This window comes from Vidua macroura, chromosome 1 (genome assembly GCF_024509145.1).
Source record: "Vidua macroura isolate BioBank_ID:100142 chromosome 1, ASM2450914v1, whole genome shotgun sequence".
NCBI lineage: Eukaryota > Metazoa > Chordata > Aves > Passeriformes > Viduidae > Vidua > Vidua macroura.
In genome coordinates this window covers 106,876,121-106,894,947 of record NC_071571.1, presented here as the reverse complement: position 1 = coordinate 106,894,947, position 18,827 = coordinate 106,876,121, and the positions used below count along the sequence as shown (strand labels likewise).

Here is an 18,827-nt window from a genome sequence, read left to right as displayed (position 1 = left end):
GACTGTTGCAGAGTGCAGTCACTCTGATGCCTAAGACTCATCATTACAGAGACTGGAAAAGGGTTCCACACTCAGGAATTACTCCCCAGAAGTGGTTCAGGAAGCTTCTCCTTACCTTTTCCATGTTGCAATTTCCAGCTGAGATCTCATAGTCAACTGTTTGAGCCCTTCAAATCAACAGGATGGAACAGCTTACTTTATCTAAGCAGTTCCCAAATGTTTCAGACAACAGCCTCCTCTCCTTTTTCTGGAATGGTCTGGACCCCTGTGTACCCCTGTGTACCACTCATACATGTATCAACTCTCTGTCCCAGACCCAAATTTCTGTAAGCCAACTATACCAGCCTTCCCTCCAGATGTAGCTATCTGCAGTTCTTTTTATTCCTGTTCCCCTTCCCCTGGGAAAGAAAAAAAAAAAAAAAAAAAAAAAAAAAAGCCACCAAAAAAAACCCAAGTAAGTCACATTCGACATGCAAGCAAAGTGGACAAGTCCCAGCCCTTTTTTTTCCCTGCTTCCCTGCAAAAAGAAAACCAACTATTCAAATTCTACCTCCCCCCATTTTGAACATGGCCCCCTACCTTTTCAACTAACTGCCCTGTAAAGCTCTTTAACTCCAGGCAGCCAGGGCATTCTCCAATCCTTGCTGCCCCAGGTGCCCTCTGCACAGGAATGCCAGAGGGGAACCGCCTCTTTCACCTACAACTCCTGTAGCTACCTGGCTCCTGCCAGTGACTCACACCTGCCAGGAAGAAGACTTTTAGCCCTGCACTCCGCTTCTCCTCGGGTCTCTTCAACTCAATGCATCATCACCCCGAGGGAAAAAAAGGAAACATCGAGTTTCTGTAACACACAGGCACACTTCAACCCGTGCCACTTACTGGGGTTCTCATCCCAGCATGCCAGCTTGTAAAAAAGAGCCTTGGAATGCTCAAGGCAATGAATAAGAAAGAGGAAGACATATAGAAGCCCAAGAGACTCGCCTTGGAAACTTGCTACTGACCTCCAGCACACATGCTGGGTCTCCCCAGGTAACTCTGCCGCAGCCAATCTGCTATGGAATATCTCAGCCACTTTTTGGGTTTGGGTTGTTGTTGTTGCTTAATTTTCGTTCCAACAGAAGAAAAGGAAAAATCTGCTAAGCAGATAGTGGTTCTTCATTGGCAAGCATCTCTTCCTCTGAAGGATCCAATTTTCCTGTCTCATTCCTTCTACTAGAGATGCAAAAATCAGCTTCTCCCTTCTTCCTAGGATAGACTTTTTGAATCTGCTGAAAGGAGGAAAATCGGAGCCCTGTGCTGTCTCAGCTGCTCCTCCAGTTCCTTCAATGTTCTGTATATGTAGTGATTAGAAAACCACGGATTTAAATGAGCTTCCCGTGTGGCCTTACCAAGGGCTCAATCCTGTAACTATGCAGCCCGCCGAAGGCTGCGGTTTCACTAGCAGCTGTCAATGTTAACAGCTCCCTCATGCCAAAAGGGGAAGGCTTGCGCTTCCTCCTCCCCTGTCTTTTCTTATCCCGATTCCAGTCATATGGCCTTTCTTACTCTGGTAGAATATGACTCAGTTTTTCCACTGGCTTTGCTTGTTTTTGTGTGTTCGTTGCACGCTTAGGAGGTTAAATTTGCATGTCTATGGGGGTCCCTCAGGTGCTAGATGGAGGCTGGCGTGGTTAAGTAGCTGGAGAACAGTGCTGGGAGTGGGCAAAGGAAGTGGAAAAAATAATAGAAGCTTCCACTCTCTGGTGACAGTCATCTCCCAAAGCTGTAGCCCAACAGGACATTCACTGCATTTAGTGGAGTGATCCATTATCAGCTGAGTTATTCCATGAAAAAAGGCATAACCTAGAAGCAAGTAATTTTTCACGTAGCTTCAGACAAGAGGCACTCCAGCAGTATGACTGCAGTGGTAAATAAACATGGCTAAATTAACAAAGGGGTTAAATCTTTTGGGGTTAAACCTGTCTGACTCATATACTCCACCTATGTGAATGCAGTTTCTCCTCCCTCCCCAGGTTCCCCAGTTCAACAACAATTCATGCCCAAGCACTCCTGTTTATATTCGCCACAGCCTCCAAGGAGAGTAAATTTCTGTAAAGTTTGTGTTCTTTCAACAACGGCATTTGCTAGCAAGCTCACACTGACATCAGTGCTTCAGAATGCTGCCACCTTCTGTGGAAAACAGGAAAATTACTGATATTCTTCTATCCCATGAAATAAGTTTTTCCAAATTTTGAAATTTAATGCTTTATAAGAATGCCTGCTACTTTACTATTTCCCTGCTGTACAACAAATTCCTATTTCATGGAAGAATGGAAGAAAATCTAGGTTTACTTGCTTCATATTCCTAAGAAAGATATATGGGAAAACATAATTTTAAATTTATAAAGATAATGGTAACATAAAGAAATACTTTTATCATCCTTCAGGAAATTTACATGCAGCCTAGTGATTAAAATCTGCTTCATCTGGAAAATATTTGGTTAGGAGAGCAGGAGACCACATGTGGCTGTGTTCATTGTAAAGTCACAGCAGATTATCATGCATTAAAGAGTAGCTGCTACAGGGAGTTATAAATAACATCTCCTATCAGCTTTAAAAAAAAACTACAGCTGCTGAAAAGTCCCATTTATTGTGAAGCAATACAAACTGTGCTTCAATGAAGTGTGTCCAGAAAGAGGACTTATCAAGGAAAGCAGTTCTGTGTTCCAGTTAACAAAGAGACAGAAAACTTGACAGGCAAAACAGAGTATCTCCAGTTAAATTTGATATTTATATGAACAAATTTATGCTAGTCAGAAACTTGACAGCAATTTTCAACAATCCCATAAATGTAATAACAATAGAAATTACTAAAATGTTTTTAAGATTATAAAACAGACCTAGGAAGTTTATTATAAAAACAAAAATAGCCCTTTTAAAAATACTTCAAGCATTAACAAATGAGTATTTACAGAACCAAATAATGAAATACTTCTGTGGTCTCCTTCAGATCACTGAGCTGTAACCAGAAATCGTAAAGGAAATCAGAAATCTCTGGGAGAAACCCCATCACATAGTACCTTTTCTTCTAAAACTTTTCATGGCTATTGGCTGAGGTTCATCATGCTGTTCTCCAGTGGTGTATACACATCACTAGGTGAATTCACAGTCAAATAAACTGAGGCAGTGTCTATACTGGCAAGTATAGACTGATAGGAGTGTGTGTGCAGAGCAAAGATACCGAATGTCGAGATCTTGATACACATATGTGCATTTCAGGTAGGACCTACTCCAGGATACCTCTAGGAAAGTAATATGGATGAAGCACACTAGGTATGCATGAGGTACCTCTGCATCAGTATTCTAGTTATCTCTGTAGCTCACTTTTGAAAGGAATCCTCTGATGGCTCCCACTTACCATCCAGGGTCTCGGAGCGTGCATAATGGATTCCTTTTGAAGGAAGACAAATCCACAGTTACATCCCCAGAACACACTCGGTATATTCAAACTCCAGTTGTCACTGCATCCATAGTGACAAAAGCTGGTCTGGACTGCCACATCAGTGGTGTGGATGTCAGATCTTCAGCTTTTTCTTCAGAACTTCTCATACTTGCCAATGCAGACAACAAGCTCAGACACATAAATATCCTGAGGCAAAGAAGCCATGACATAAGGTTTGGTGAGGTATAAACACAAGTGTTGCAAGGACTCAAATATCCTGGACCATGGCAAAAACCACAAATAGGTGGTTATGATATAGAGTGAGTTGTGAAACACTGTGCAGAATACACCGAACAATAGAGCTAGATGGCACCTTCAGAGTTACTGCTGGACTTAGGAAAGCAAAACAAGTTGGACAAATGGACTCAAAAAGGCAGCTCACTGAGTGAACTCAGTGCTCTGGAAAGAGGAGCGCACACAGTGCACCCATCTCGGTGTAGGACCAAGACACATCCAACAACCCTCTTTAACCTCCCAGACACAATCCATCCTGCTTTACACCTAAGTGACATACCCTGACACCATGGCATACCTGTACCAAGGGGGCTGGCAGCTGTCTGCACAACTGCACAGCTGAGTAACCTATTTCAAAGGTGTCTGCAAACATAATTATGGGAAGAGGCCTGCAAACACTACGGAAACACTGCTGCAAGCACATCTGCTGTAATACCACCAGGAACTTGGTGGGACTCAGAATCACCGAAACATGGAATTGGTCAGGTTGGAAAAGACCACAGAGGGTCCAACTTTCCTGCCCAAGCAGGGTTATCCTACAGCATATGGCACAGAATTGTGCGCAGATGGTTCTTGAGTGTCTCCCGTGAGGGGGACTCCACAACCTTTCTGGGCAATCTCTTCCAGTCCACAGTCACAGTAAAGTCCTTCCTCATGTTCACGTGGAGCTTCCCATTGCCTCTTGTCCTACTGCTTAGAACCACCAAGGAGAGCCTGGCTCCATCCTCTTGACACCCTCCCTTTGGATATTTATACACATTCATGAGGCCCCTTCCCAGTTGACTCTTCAGTCGACTCTTTTCACTTCACTACAGCTGCCAGCTGTGAGGTGTCAGCCACTGACACAGCGCAGGCCACCACGGCAGTCACTTCGTCCCCACTGGCCCCATGGCACATGGTGCCACTTTCCCCCTTTTTTTTGGCCAAGGACGAGGCTCGGACAACCCACCTGGGTGCCCGGCAGTGCGAGCGGGCTAAGCCACTGGGACATCACCGCCAGAACGGGAGCTTAAAGATTGTCTGCTCCCAACCCCCTTGCCGTGGGCAGGGACACCTCCTACTAGACCAGGTTGCTCAGAGCTCCATCCAGTCTGGCCTTGAACACTTCCAGGGATGGGGCATCCAACTTCTCTGGGCAACCTGTTCCAGTGCCTCATCACCTCGCATAAAAGAATTTCTTCCTAATACCTAACCTAAACCTACTCTCTCTCAGTTTGAAGCCATCCCCCCTTGTCCTTTCAATACGTGCTCTTGCAAACACCCTCCAGTCCTTAGACGGGTGTTTTAATTAGTACCGTCTCTGCATTCCTCACTTAACGTACCCATACGGCAGACACCCTCACAGGCGGCTGCGCATGCGCCAACCACGCCGCTTCCCGCCCTCCCCGTTCCGACTCCCGCCGGAAGATGCCCCGTCCCCGCCGGGGGAGGCTGGGCCGGCGGCGGGCGGGGCGCGGCGCGGCGGGGCGGGCGGGACGGGGCGGTGCCGCGGCGGTGCCCGGCTGTGGGCGGGTTCGAGGCTCGGGCTCGCCGCCTCCGCCAGCGCCGGCACGTCGCTGACACCGCCGCGAGGTAAGCGGCCGCCGGCAGACCGGGGGGCGGGAGAGGGGGCGCTGAGGAAGTTGTTCTCCCCCGCACTCCCCATCCCACCCGTGTCCCGCCGGGTCCCGTCACCCCCGGCTGCCCCGTGCCCGCTGCCCCCCGCGCCCCAGCCCGGGGCCGAGAGTCCGGCGGCGGCTCCTCCCCGGGCCTGCCCGCCGCTGTCGCGGGGAGAGCGGGCCGGCCGTGCCCAGTCGCCCGCGGGAGCCGTGGCGAGCGCCCGGCCTTACCCTGGCACTCCCGCTCTGCCCCCGGCGGCCCTGGCCGCGGGAGCTCCCGGCCGGGAGTGGGGTCCCACCGCCAGGCCCTGCCCCGGGAGGGCTGTCACCGCGGGGCGCCGGGGCGGCTGACAACGGGCCACGATTGGAGGCCTTCCCTTCCCTTCCCTTCCCTTCCCTTCCCTTCCCTTCCCTTCCCTTCCCTTCCCTTCCCTTCCCTTCCCTTCGTCCTGAGTTGTGCCGTAGGGGCTGCCAGGCGCTGCCATGGCCCTCAGCCGGGATGGCTCAGGTTCGAGACACCCGCGCCCTGTCCAGCTGGTGGGCTGCCTGTTTCAGCCTCTGCTCTAAGGACTGGAAGCTGTGGGGCTCGCGTTTCTCTGTTTTGTTCGTTTGTTGGTCTGGATTTTTTGGGTTTGAGGTTTTTGTTCGCTGTATTTTGTTTTCGGGGTTCCCCCCCCCCCTCCTCCCCCCCGTACTTCTTGCACCAAACCTTTCTTTGCTCGTGTTCTAGTTTGTTCCTGCACTTCTATGTCTTCCCTGCTTTCCATAATCCGGCTTTTACTAGAGGGTGACTTCTCCAGGGCAGAGACTGCCAGTTCTAGAATGTCTGGAAAAGACTTTGCTCTGTTGTACAAAGTATTAGTAGGAAAGAAATTACTGTTCAAGAGCTCCGTGGGAGGAGAGTGTATTTTTTAGTTGCCTGAGAAGGAGTGCCAGCAAGGGAAGTTTTGTACTTTCTGTTTTGTACTCGTAAGTCTACCCCGAGTGTGCCATGTCATGTCTGGAAAAAAACAAAGAAGGTCCAGGTGTATACAGTGTCATGATATTCTCAAGTTTTGAGGGTCAGTGTTGTGCTCTAAGAGACCAAAGACCTATTCAGCAACTAGGGCTGCTGTTTTCAGGATGAGTGACCATACTGCATCTCAGATGGGTTTCCTTTGGCTTGGGGAATCCCACAGGCTTGTGAGGTGTCATGGAGCTCATGAGCCATTAGAATGTAGGCACACAAATTCTACTACCTGCTCCTTAGGGAGAGACATGAAAATAGCAGCAGAAAAAAGTGCTGTTAGAGATTTCTTCCCTGGGTAGAATTTAAAAAATATACCTCAAATATGGGTTGTTTATCATGTATGTTCTTTAAAGGAGAAGGTCAGAAGACAGCACTGGTGTCTGGAATCTGAGTTTTTCATCAGCTTTTAAACAAAATTACCAGTTTTGCATGGTTAGAAATGCTTTCATAAGTGGATAAATGAAAATGAGGTTAAGGACAATAAAAGTCTAAAGAAAAGAAAAAGTAGTTGTTTACTTTTTCCTTTTGGATAATGATCTGTTATTAAAAGGAGCTTAACATAAATATCTTTCAAGTTGTTGGGGAAAGACATTCATTTGTCAATACTGGAAGTCATACTTTAGTTGTAATGAACTGAAAGTGTCTGGTCTGTGTTACAAAACCAGTGAATTGTTCCTGTTTGACCTTAAAAATGTGTCAGATTTAACATCAGATCAGTTAAGGTTTGAAAAGCAATGTAGTTTTATAGAAACCTGTATATAATCTGTAAGTCTGTCAGTGACAAAAAATAATAGGTAATTCTTGTTTTAAAAAGGTGATGTGGAAGTTCTGACCACTGAGTCTTCCAGTAAACTTTATTTTATGAAGTTATTAGTGAACCTTTATTGAACAATTATTACCTATACCATAATACAATAACGGTGTCTTTGAATAAGGGAACTGAAAAGTTTCACAAGTCAGAAATATATATGAAAGGGATGATCAGCCAAATCTGTGAAGATATTTTTATCAAGAATTTCTGTTAGCTTTCAGACTCTTGTGAAGAGTAACTTCTGCATCATTAACATCAGTTCTCATGAAGATGTTGTCTTTAACTGCCCAAGGCAAATGTCTCTAACAATGCTACTTTCTAGGCTTTCCATCTCTGATTTGTAGCTTAAGTCATATAAGAAGTTGTAGGTGGTTGCTGATGTCTCTGAAGTTCTGTTGTAGCATCCACAAAACTTGGTAACTGAGTCTAATGGATTTATTTCTGTTGCTGTGAAGCACAGGATTGACAGAAGTCCCGTGTTTTTTGATAGCTCTGAAAGAGCAGCACACTATTTTCTGGAAAAAGGTGGAAGGCTGAGAAACTTCCTTTTGAATTATACTGTTACTGGCCACATTTCAAAAGGTAAAAGGGTAGTGCTTAAGGCAGCAAAGTGCCAAAAATGGTTGGATATGGAAATAAAAAATAAAATTTGTCGGTTGGTTTTTGGTTGGTTGTTGGTTTGTTTTTGTTTTTTTTATTTCCCTATCAATGAAACTGTAAAGCTAAGCATTATTTGAGGGGATGGGAATTGAGTGTCTTAAGTAGGAAGTTATGAAGTGTCTACTGCATGAATGTTTTCTGTTCTTCATAGGTGGCATGAAACATCCTGTTTGTAAGCATATGCATAAGGAATGCTCTTGTCACACCTTGATAAGTTACTTTGGCCTAAACATCGATTGCCTCTTGTAAAAACCTGTAAGTAAAATGAGTGTCATTTGATTTGAGATTGCTTTAATGATTTGCTTTCTGATCACAGCATGATCTGGCTGTAAAAGGAAAGCGAATATATAAAAATGAAAAGTTACAATATTTGACAAAGAGTCTAAAAGCTGAGTCGCTTGTTTTTTTACAGAAATGGCAGCTCAGAAAAGGAAGTCTGCATTAGTGGAACCTTCTGCTAAACGTCCAAAGCTGGACAAGAACAGCAAGCCATCTTTGTCAAAGAAGGAAAAAGAAGTGTCAGATACAAAACATGGCTCAAATAAATCAAAGCCCAATCAGTGTGCAGTGCAGGAGAAAGCTGTGCTCAAAACCTGTGTCAAACCAAACAGGTCAGTGACAAAAAAATTACGTAATTCTGCATTATCTTGATAGACTACATTAGTGCAAAAACAATCTAAGCAGAGGGAATCTGAATTAAAGATACAGTAAATAGTTAAATAGTGCTAGAAGGGAGATCACATTTAAATCGTTATGTATGCTGTTAGCTACATGATTTTTCTCTGGAACCTAAGTGCCTTGAAATCCAGAAAGGCCTCCTTCAAAAAGGTTTCTGAAGCAAAAATAAATGTCTATGTATATGTAACTCACACTTCATTTGAAAGTCACAAGCATCAGTGATTAAAAACTGCTAGAAATGTTGCAAAGTATTCATCTGGGGTTCATAGTTCAGTCTTGCCATGCATAAAAATCATTAAATACAACACTTAAGAGTAACTGGGTGGAAGTGAACATCTTTTTGGGATAATTCTTGAGCAAATTCTTCCAAAAATACTGAGAGTATAAGATCTAGTGTTTTTAAAAAAGAAAAGAAAGAGGCAGAGGAGGAATGAAAATTATCTTATGACAGATTCTACTTTCTGGATGCTGAAAAAAATATAATTTGACTCTTTCAGTGATAACTCCAATGAACCTGAAGTAGGAACACGCATGACTACAAGATCATTAGCACTCAGCTCAAATAATAAAACAATACCTGGCAAAACAGTTCAACAGCAGCAGCCTAAATCTGCAAAAAATAAGGAGGTATGCCAGAAAAAACCTGTGCAAGAAATTCCTAAGTCAAAATGCTTAATTGCACCAAATGAGCCAGTAATGAGGAGATCACAGAGACTACAGCAGTTAACACATGTGCATGTTCCAGCAAGATCCCTGCGCAGCAGAGAAGTTAAAGAAGAAAAAGTTTCAGAAGTTAAGCACAGTAGCCAGGCAAAAAAACACACTCGGAGCATTGCAGCGAAACCACTGAAATCTGCTGGAGGGAAAACGGAACAGAAAAACACAAAGATAAAGCCAAACAATACAAACGAGGATAAAGAAATACGTGTAGAAGTGACCAGCTCTCTGAAAAAGTGTAAAGCAGACAATAAAAAGGATAATTCCAGTAGCTTTCAAGACAATCTTCAAGGGTCCTCGTCATGTCCTGCTGAGAGTCTTGAGGAAGTCAAGAAAGACCAAACAAGCCCTGTATCTTCGAATTCTAGCAGCACAAAGAAAGCGGAAACTGATTCTCTTAAGCCAAATTCTACAGCATCTAAGGAAAAGCAACAAACGCATCAGAACATAAAACCCAGTACAAAACCAAAAAACACTTCACAGCCATCTGTAAATGAGACAAATGTGGCTGATCAACCAGATAATGATGCAAAATCCAAAAGGGTGAGCATCCTTGAACTTTGTGAAGAAATTGCAGGTGAGATTGAGTCAGATACAGTAGAAGTGAGAAAAGATTCCCCTAATGCAGAGGATAGCAAAGCAGAAGAAAAGCACGATGAGATGCAGTTACAGCAAAGTGAAATGCTTACTCAAAAAGAACCCAATCAAAGTACTCAGTGCAAACGGTTTTTCCCTAGCAAAAAAGCAATGCCTGTCAAATGCACTCTGAATGGTAGAAATAACTCCTCAAACAAAAACTCTAAATGGACCAAAATTAAATTGCTGAAAGCTAGTAATGTGAAGCAAAGTAACTCAAATTTTCCAAATGTCCCCAAGCTTCCTTTTTTAAAAGATTTCCCTGAAGTTTCAGAGGCAAGTCAAATGGCTGCAGAAGCAGAGCATTCAAAGGCACAAGGCAAGCTGTCAACAAGACTCTTTGAGAATGAAAGTACAACTTGTGCACAGGAAAAATCACATCCTTCATCTAAAAGAGATGAAGCTGAAGAAGTGACATTAGAAACAAAACAGCCCACAAGGAAAGGTGCAGAAAATGGTCTGTTGCCTAACTTGACAAAACATTTATGTGAGCCAAGACCACATGAGGTAAGTTATTTTAATTATGGTGTATAGTGGGAGGGTGTTCTAAATCTGTTCTGTTTTCTGAGAATCCCGTGCTCAGAATTGTTGTAACAATAACTTTATTTTACAGTAACTTAAACTTTTCAAATGTATTAGAGATCTACTGCTGTGTTGTTATAGATGGGTGATAGTAAGCTGAAAAATTAATTGATTCCACCCTCCTAGATTCTGTTGTTAACTAAATGTTGATCAGTAAAATTTTGTGCTGGAGCCAAAGGTTGTATGGATTCATATGGACACTTCAGCTTCTGTAGCTGTTTTGTTTTGCAAAGGTGTATTACATTTTTGGAGTAAATGAACCTGTTTTCCTCTTCATTTCCTTATCTGAATGAGTTTCTACTAAAATTGAAGATTTTAAGGATACCTGTGTTCTATAGGAAATATTTTACAAGCTTATATATAAAATGGAAAAGCTTTTTTCAAACTTAATACCACAATCTTCAATATGAACTAGCTAATAAGTTACATTTTGTCTGCTTAAATTAACATAAAACTGATGCTGTACTCAAAATATTAATACTTAGTTCAGTTACTGGTTTTATTAATAGGTTAAAGGCTTTGAATAATTTGGACACTTTTTAGTTTAATGTTTTCTCTTTTGCTTAGAACTTTCGGTTACATTTGGAGTCAAGTCCAGAAAGTTCTCCTGTAAAGTGTGTTACAGCTCCTAGACCACCAAAACAATTAAAAAAAGAACCCAGAGAAAGTGAACCTCAAGGTAACTGTCTGCTACAGATTTCTGCACTTGGTTTGATCAGTTCTGTGGGAAGGATAAGTCTCCCTTTAAGAGGAATGCTTCACAGAGTAAGGCATAGCTGGCTCAGAACTAAACTTCGGGAGGTGGAACTTTTAACGAGGAGGTTTTGTATTGCTTTGTGTCACACCCAGGGCCACTTGAATAACATTGAAATGTGCTTTCTTCTCTGGGCTCTGGAGTAGGAAAGAGGAGAAACCCAACCAAATTCTTTCCTTTTCCATGTAGTAAAGCAGTAAAACTTGCATATTTCAGTTGGCTTCTTCTCTTGGCTTGGTTTTTGTTAATTCTCTGTTCTGTTTCCTTTGAATAAGTATCTGCATTTGTTTCTTCTGAATTTGTCTACTTGATCTTAACCAAATTATTAATTGAGTTATCACTCTCCTGTTTTTATTATGTAGTCTTCATTTATTAGCATGTTAATGCAGTTTGTCAAAGCTTATGATGAGTGTGATGTGAATATTTTGAGTGAAGTACGTTTGACTAAGAAATTCTGTCAATAAATCATTAAGTTGTCTCTTCATTATTTTTTTTTCTGTTCTTAGTGATGAGGGGTTTGTTTTAGGGTTTTCATGTATTTGTTTTAATCTGAACCTTAGTTTGAGTGCACTGTTTTATTATTTAGCTTTACTAAATAGTTAAGAGGTTTTTTTTCCTGTCATTGTAGGATACTTTTGAAGGGTAACTACTCTTAATTTCTGTTACAGAATTTTAAAAAAAAAATTCTTTTGCTGTTTTTGATTGTTTCTTTTCCTTAAGTATTGCAGAACATGCCTCAAATGGGGGCATACTGTACATTTATGATTCTAATAAAATACAGACAAGTATTTATATGCATGTCAGTATAAACATATTTAAACTCCTGTGTAGTTTACTGCTGGCCTTGTTTAGCTTCTGGCAAACTGTCCTGCAGAGCTGCTGTCAAAATGTTGGAGAAAAATGCCTTTTTTTTTTTAAGTATACTTGGAGAAACATGCAAATACTGCCTCAAACTTGATTTTTTTTTTTATTGGCCATGAACAGATTGTTTTGAATATGTTTTTTTGAAAATCATTGTTTGTGTAACTCAAATTTCCTTTGCAACTAAAAACTTTATAATGAAGTTATAATCTTTGATTAATTGTAGATTTGGCTCCCACGCAGTTGATGCAAACTTCAGTAACAAGTCAAACTTCTGAGTCTGAGAACAGGTATGGTATTTCATACATTATGAAATTACAGTAACCTTGCATGGGTAGAGTTATGAGAGAATTTATTATAAAACAGTTTTCTCCCAGCCTCAGTTTTCAGTTTCAAATAAATGGCTTGTCCTTTGTAAAAACAGACTTTCATTTTGTCCCATTGTTTAGGGATATGTTTGCTTTGCTAAGAAAATAATTAAGATATTTGTAGCTGCATATTTATTTCAGAAAGTATTATTTAACAGAGTTGGAAAAACATTTATAGTGGTCTCTTCCTCAAATCAAATGAGATCCAGGGAATAGGGGAAGGATTTCCCATATGATTTTCATGTACTGAATTATTTCACTTATGTCTAGAGTTTTTCTACTCCTTGTACTTTGGGAGTGTTGTACGTGGGAATTTTTTTTTAGATGAGGAGGAGGGGATTTAATTCAGAATTTTGTGATTGCTGTGAAATGAACATGTCAGCAGCCATTTTAAAAGAAAAAGTTCTTAGTACTAAATTTATCTTACAGTTCAAGATTGTATTTTAGCCTTAATCACATTGACTGTTACCATTTTTGAGCAGTTCTGACATAGGCTCTGGTTTTAGCCAATTACAAGCTTAAAACAAAAATTTCTTTGTACCTGATACCTTGAGCAGCAGCAGTGGTCAGTGTGTTGTTACTGTTTTCTATATTCTTAATGGGGACAAGAAGAAACGTTTCAGGTGATTTTCAGTACATCTCTGAGGCCAGATTAACAATTCTGACTAAACAGCCCTTTTGTACATGTTGAAAAACTCTACTGCTATGAAACTTGACAGAAGATGGTTGGTAAGGTAGACAGAAACTAGTTAAATGAGTGGTTTAAAATGTATTGATAAGCACTGCAATAACTTTGATTTTTTATATTTTTATTCTCAACTGCCAAACAGGTTTATAGTATCTACTTAAATTTAGTACCATTATTACCTGAACAAGCTCATTTTGATTTACTTTTATTTGGATATATATTTTAATTCTGAGACCTTTCTTACCCTACTTTCTGTATGATATCCAACATTTAAGCCATCTTCCTTTCTGTGGTAATCCTGCCATAACATAGAGTAATCTGTTACCTGTGTGCATATCTATCGTGTAGCTCTCTTTAAGGCTTTGTAGGAAAAGGTTGCAGCAGGAAAAGGCAAACCTTGAAGTAGCTACATAAGGCAAATTTTAGGGCACATGAAGGGAATAAAAAAATTCCCCCTGATTTAGCACAAAATGCTGTTTGAAAAATGCCTGGCTAGAGTAATTTTTTTTTTAAAAGCTCACTGGATTAACCTGCTGCCTGTGCTACAGGAGGTGCCACAATTAAGTTTACTCAGAAACAGAAAAATATGTAAATACCTAGTTGAAGTATGTGTATTTTTGTGTGTGTTTTGCTTTGGCAGTCTCTACGAGTTGTATCCAAACCTGGAACAAATGTCATTTTTTTTTCCTCCTGAATATAGGAGCAAGTTCATAGAATGGTTTTGGTGATAGTTTATTGTATTTTCCAGTGTTTTCCAGCTGTGACAAAGAGAGGTTTAAACTGAGTAAGATTGCTGTGATACCGATACATTTATTCCTTAGGTCTTCTTCCCTTCACTGCCACCTGTTAGAAGAGAGTATGTTTTAATTGTGGGGATTTGACATCTGACCTAGATTTGTGAGAATACACTTACATGGTCTGCTTTCGCAGCCTGACTTATGGTACCTAAATCTTATTTTGGAAATACATAGCATTAGGCACCATCAGTCATGCTCTGAAAGTGCCTCTCTTAAATGCTGGTGTCAATGGTTGAGACTAACCTACCCACTTGATAATAATTTTTTTTTTTCAGAAAAAATCTTGTAATTAGGCTAGGTACAAATGGTGTTTTTTGATTAATCCTTTTATTTCCTTAATTTTCCATTTGAATTGCACATTAAAATATACAGGACTGTGTTTTATTTAATTTGGATTTGCATCTTGGTGAAGTTTGTACTAATCACAACGTTTTGAGTATCTAGCATGACGTGTATAAGCAGTTCCATTTTTAACATGAAATACATTTGTGTTGCAAGGGCTCCATTGTCAAATCCTTCATTAGCATCAAAATGCAGTAACTTGCCATCATCTGAGGAACCTATTCAGAAGCTAAAAGAAGCAGGAAAAGATGGTGATAAGCAGCTGATCACAGTAAGTAATACCCTTTTAGTAAGGCTTAGAGCTTCTTGAAGAAATAATCACTGAATTTGCAGTGGTGTGGTTTAACAAACTTGTCTAAAATTCATTACTTATACATACTACTTATCACCATTGTAAATGACTTGTAAAAGTAGAACCTGTACTAGATTGCCATTCAGTGTGGATGGGAAAATGGTAGCAGCAAGCCTTAATGTTTAACATTTCTTGTTAAAATAAATTTCTGCAATTTTTAAATATAATGGTTTTTCATTGAAAATAGGGAGAGTGAATATGCCTTTATTTATGTGTAAATTCTCACTTTCTTAAAATTTCAGAATTATAGGGGGAGGTGCATCTGGTAGATTGTGTGCAGAATTAGTATCAATAGATTTGTTCCTGTGTTATTACAGTGTCTGTCCTTCTGAGACCAACTTAAAGATTTCCAGTGCATGCACTTATTTTTACCATAGTATTTAAGCAGTAGTACCAGTTGGGTTATTTATTCTTACCCTTTTGGCTATTAGCTACAAAATACAGGTAACAAGAAAACGTGAAATGAGAAGGGAGTGTCACAGTTGTTTTGTTGTCTTGTAGGATCACACAACTTGATTGTGAGGCAGTTGGAGTTTTTGATTTTGTTTTGGCTTGTGTTTTCAATAATGCACATGTCAGGTAATCCTTGAGAAATGAAAGGCTAGAGAGGGAGAGGAATCCAGACCATTAGGAAGGAAGGAGTTTTCTTATGAAATTATACCTCTTAACATACAATTGGAGGTGTTACTGAGTAGTTACTTTTTTCATGTAATACATGGATTATACACATGGAAATATTAACTGAAATTGATCCAAATGAATTCTGAACACTCTGTTATATCCATACTGAAATATTTTAAAATCAGAGCTTCTAAGAACTAAAGTGATAAATATATCCTCCAGTTGTTTGATGTTATACAAATTTAGGCATGTGAATGCCCAGCCACAGGATAACTGAACTGTATCTAACATTTAAGAGGTATTTTAGTTACTGCCTCTTTGAAATCCATTTTACCAATAGAATTAAAATGAAATATTAAATATCTTAACTGCACTAAAGGGACTATAAGAATATCCCTTTTCATTTCTGTGAAACTGACTTAATTTTTACTCATACAGTAATAGAACTTGGCTGAAAAGTTGCTAGGATCTTTGACATGAAGAAATACAGAACTTCCTGCTTGGCTACTGAAGAGGGCTTGTGTATTTTCTTTGCAGTGTTTATTATACAAGGAGATTTTTTGTGAGTTACTGATTATGCTGGGAGTATCCTTATATTCAGCTAGAATTAGGAGAGTAATCTTTTCTTCATGTATACAACAATAAAAGCTATTTACCAAGCAAAATTTTAAAGAAAGGTTCATTGATGAAGAACAATGGAGAAAATGAGGAAGAATGGGAGAGACTTGCTTTGTGGTTTTCTGTGGGCATTTCTGGAAAATGCAAGTGGATATTTAATTTGTAAATGTGTAAGTAACAGCTTCACAATATCTTACATATTTCAGCTTTTCCTACTTCATACAAATCTAATTCACTTTGATTTAATTGAGTTCAGAGTAGGCTTTTTATTGTGTGGAAAGGGCTTTTTAATAATGCCTATATTTCAGTTTACCAAAACAACATTAGGTAGAGTATAGGTCTGTTATTCTTTTACCTTGGGGAAAACTGCTCTTTTGTCAAAACATGTAGGAGAACCCAAATATTAGTTAAGCCACTTTGTAAAATACTGTCCTTGACCTTGGTTACAGTGGAGATGAGACATAGTTATGTTTAGAACAGTTTATGCCAGCTTCTAGAGGTGAAAAGTGGCTGAATTAACTTCTAAATTACTAAGCTTTCCTCCTACAAATACTCAAAAGATTTGAGATTAAATGCATGTAATAACATAAGGTACTTTTTGTAATTAATAGTTTTGCTTGCAAAGCCATGATGAGTTTTTAAAATGTAGATTCTGAATGGCTGGGCTTATTTTTCTATTATTAGCAGTAATTATTTTCAAAGGTGTTTATGTAGTTCCGTAATGATCCTGTGAGAACAGAGAAATGAGTAATTTGGTTTAAAAACTGCTGAGGTTGAAATTTCTGCTGTATGGAGAGCAGTCTCACTATACAAGGTCACATCACTTAAATTAGCATTTATAGTGTCTAAAAAATTATAGTTAATAGCTAGAAATAATCTTTATTTCAAGTTTCTGGCATGTTATATTAAGAGAAGCAGTTTCATTATTCTTCACGTTGAGCAAAGTTGGGAAGTCATGCTTTTATTCTTAACAAGAGACATTTAATTAGTGCTTTGTTACACTTTTAAAAAAATCCAAATGTTTGAAAGATGCAATTTAGTGCTCTCCAGTATGAGGTCTGATTCTTTTGGAGCTGTGTCAAGCCAGTCCATCTTAATGTATGTACAGAATCGTTTTTTAATTTTGTAACCAAAGCTGAAAAACTAATTATTTATTTGACCAGTCACATAAGGCAAAATTTTTTGTTTTGGTGCTTGTTTGCTACTGAATTTTCCTTGTCTTTTTTACATAAGTTTGACACTTGTCCTTTTTAATTTTTTGCAGTATCTGAGGCTCAGAGTCTGGAATGTTACAGTATTGTCTGTGTATTCTAATCTTTTTGGTCCCTGAGCTATATTTAGAGAGGTGTTATGGTAAAACTGGGCTTTGTTTTTCACAATATGCTTTGGGCTTTTTATATTTACTCCTTAAAGATGTATCTTAGCTTCCTTCTTCTCCCATATGGTTACTATAATGAATAGATTAATTTTCTTTTTTTCTTAAGTAATATAATCTTTAACAAGCTTTAAGGCTATTTGACTAACAGAAGTAAAGTAACACAAATTCTGTTTGTAGAAGAAATACTTAGTAGCTGTACTTGCACCGTTCTCTTTCCTAGAACACATCATTTAGTTATCTGGACAGCTTTCAAACATAAAATTATCTCATTTTGTAGAAGTACATCTAAGTCAAACGATGGGTTTTTTCTGTTCAGATTTGCTTGCTGTCACACATCTTAAAAAGCAAGTCTCTTCGGAGCGTAGAACTTAGCTGAGAACAGCAAAGCATCTAGTGCTCCAAGACACTTCATAAAGCAAACAGTGCCAGAAAACAGTGGTGTTTGAAGTGATATGCAAAGACTTAGGTTCAGAGTAAAGAGAGTATGATGTCTTTTAGGGGAAAGAAATCTCTCTCTTTCTTTCCCCTTAGGGAAAAGCACCCTCTTATATTTCAATTAAATGTTCAGCTGGTAGGTCGTCAGGTTGCATGAAGCACCACAGGAAGCTTTGTAGAGTAATGCACTAAAATTGTTCTTTACTTTGCAATTACTTGAAGGTGATTTGCAAATATGAGAACTTGAATATGAAATCATCCGTTCTTTTACATTCTGAAGTGGAAAAAAATACAAACGCACAAAGCATGTGTTCTCAGTTTTCATCAAATGAGATATGCTGTACAAGCAAGACAAGGAAAGTCAGTTGTTTTTGTCTTGTAACAATCCTGCTTGCCTGTCAGACCTAGGACACAACTTTGACCATAAACGTAAGAATTGACAAAAGCACTAAGGCTACAAAGAAATCTCCTGCATGATTACCTATGAAGCACAGGGATACTTACTCCATTTTGAGGTTTGTTCTTTGAATTTGACTAGTTTGAAAATAAGTTACCAGTTTTAGGAAAGAACATGTAAAATGAATGAACAGTGAAAACAAATCACTGAAGTGATAGAAGGACAGTTTTGAGTTGCGGGGACTTCTGTGATTTTATAGAGCTCTGAGGTAATGCCTGGATGCCAGCAAATGTGATTAAATGTAGTTGATCCTTATAAGTGTCAGCAAGTGCATGGATCAGGATTGCTTGATGGAAGGTGTTTTTGATTCTGAGGTTTGAGTTGGTGCTACATGTGGATGTGATATGCATGCTAATCCAGTTTACAGATTAGGATATCATGCTTGAATTTTTCCTTACATATATTTTGATTGAAATTCAATATAGTTTTCTGCTTGACTGAAGTAGGTTATATATGAAAAAAAACATTTTTCTTTAAGGTCAAAACACAGCCCTTAGTGGAAATAATAAGTGTAAGAGTAATTTCTTATGAAAAGAATTTCTGAAGAAACTTGCATAGCAATCATTTAAAGTTGCTATTTTCTTCCCTAAACTTGTATAGTCTGGTTAGGCAATTTCTGTGAAGATTTGGAGAATGGCTTTTAGGCAGTCTTTCATTGTTCTCATTAGTTAAGTACTGCCTGTCTCCTGTCTACTTCGTAAGCAAAAGGGAGGGAGTTTGGTAGTTGAGAGCAGGTTTTTTTCCTTCCAC

General features: G+C 39.5%; 1 protein-coding gene and 1 long non-coding RNA gene across 3 annotated transcripts in view; one reads left to right on the top strand and one right to left on the bottom strand.

The window, feature by feature from the left end:
• Positions 1 to 638: 638 nt before the first annotated feature.
• On the bottom strand, positions 639 to 3,607 carry LOC128816780 (uncharacterized). Its single transcript, XR_008440007.1, has 3 exons — positions 3,398 to 3,607; positions 2,952 to 2,998; positions 639 to 1,245 (listed from the first exon to the last, which is right to left on the bottom strand). It is a non-coding gene; the product is annotated as an uncharacterized LOC128816780 (long non-coding RNA).
• Positions 3,608 to 5,202: 1,595 nt separating this feature from the next.
• The window catches only part of ESCO1 (establishment of sister chromatid cohesion N-acetyltransferase 1), a 33,199-nt gene continuing 19,574 nt past the window's right edge, over positions 5,203 to 18,827 (top strand). For both annotated transcript variants that reach the window (XM_053976071.1, XM_053976082.1), the window contains exons 1-7: positions 5,203 to 5,287; positions 7,945 to 8,048; positions 8,206 to 8,404; positions 8,969 to 10,331; positions 10,974 to 11,085; positions 12,248 to 12,311; positions 14,373 to 14,487. In XM_053976071.1, the coding sequence (XP_053832046.1) occupies positions 8,208 to 8,404; positions 8,969 to 10,331; positions 10,974 to 11,085; positions 12,248 to 12,311; positions 14,373 to 14,487 (1,851 nt within the window). In that variant the 5' untranslated portion in view covers positions 5,203 to 5,287; positions 7,945 to 8,048; positions 8,206 to 8,207. The remainder of the gene's footprint in view (positions 5,288 to 7,944; positions 8,049 to 8,205; positions 8,405 to 8,968; positions 10,332 to 10,973; positions 11,086 to 12,247; positions 12,312 to 14,372; positions 14,488 to 18,827) is intronic.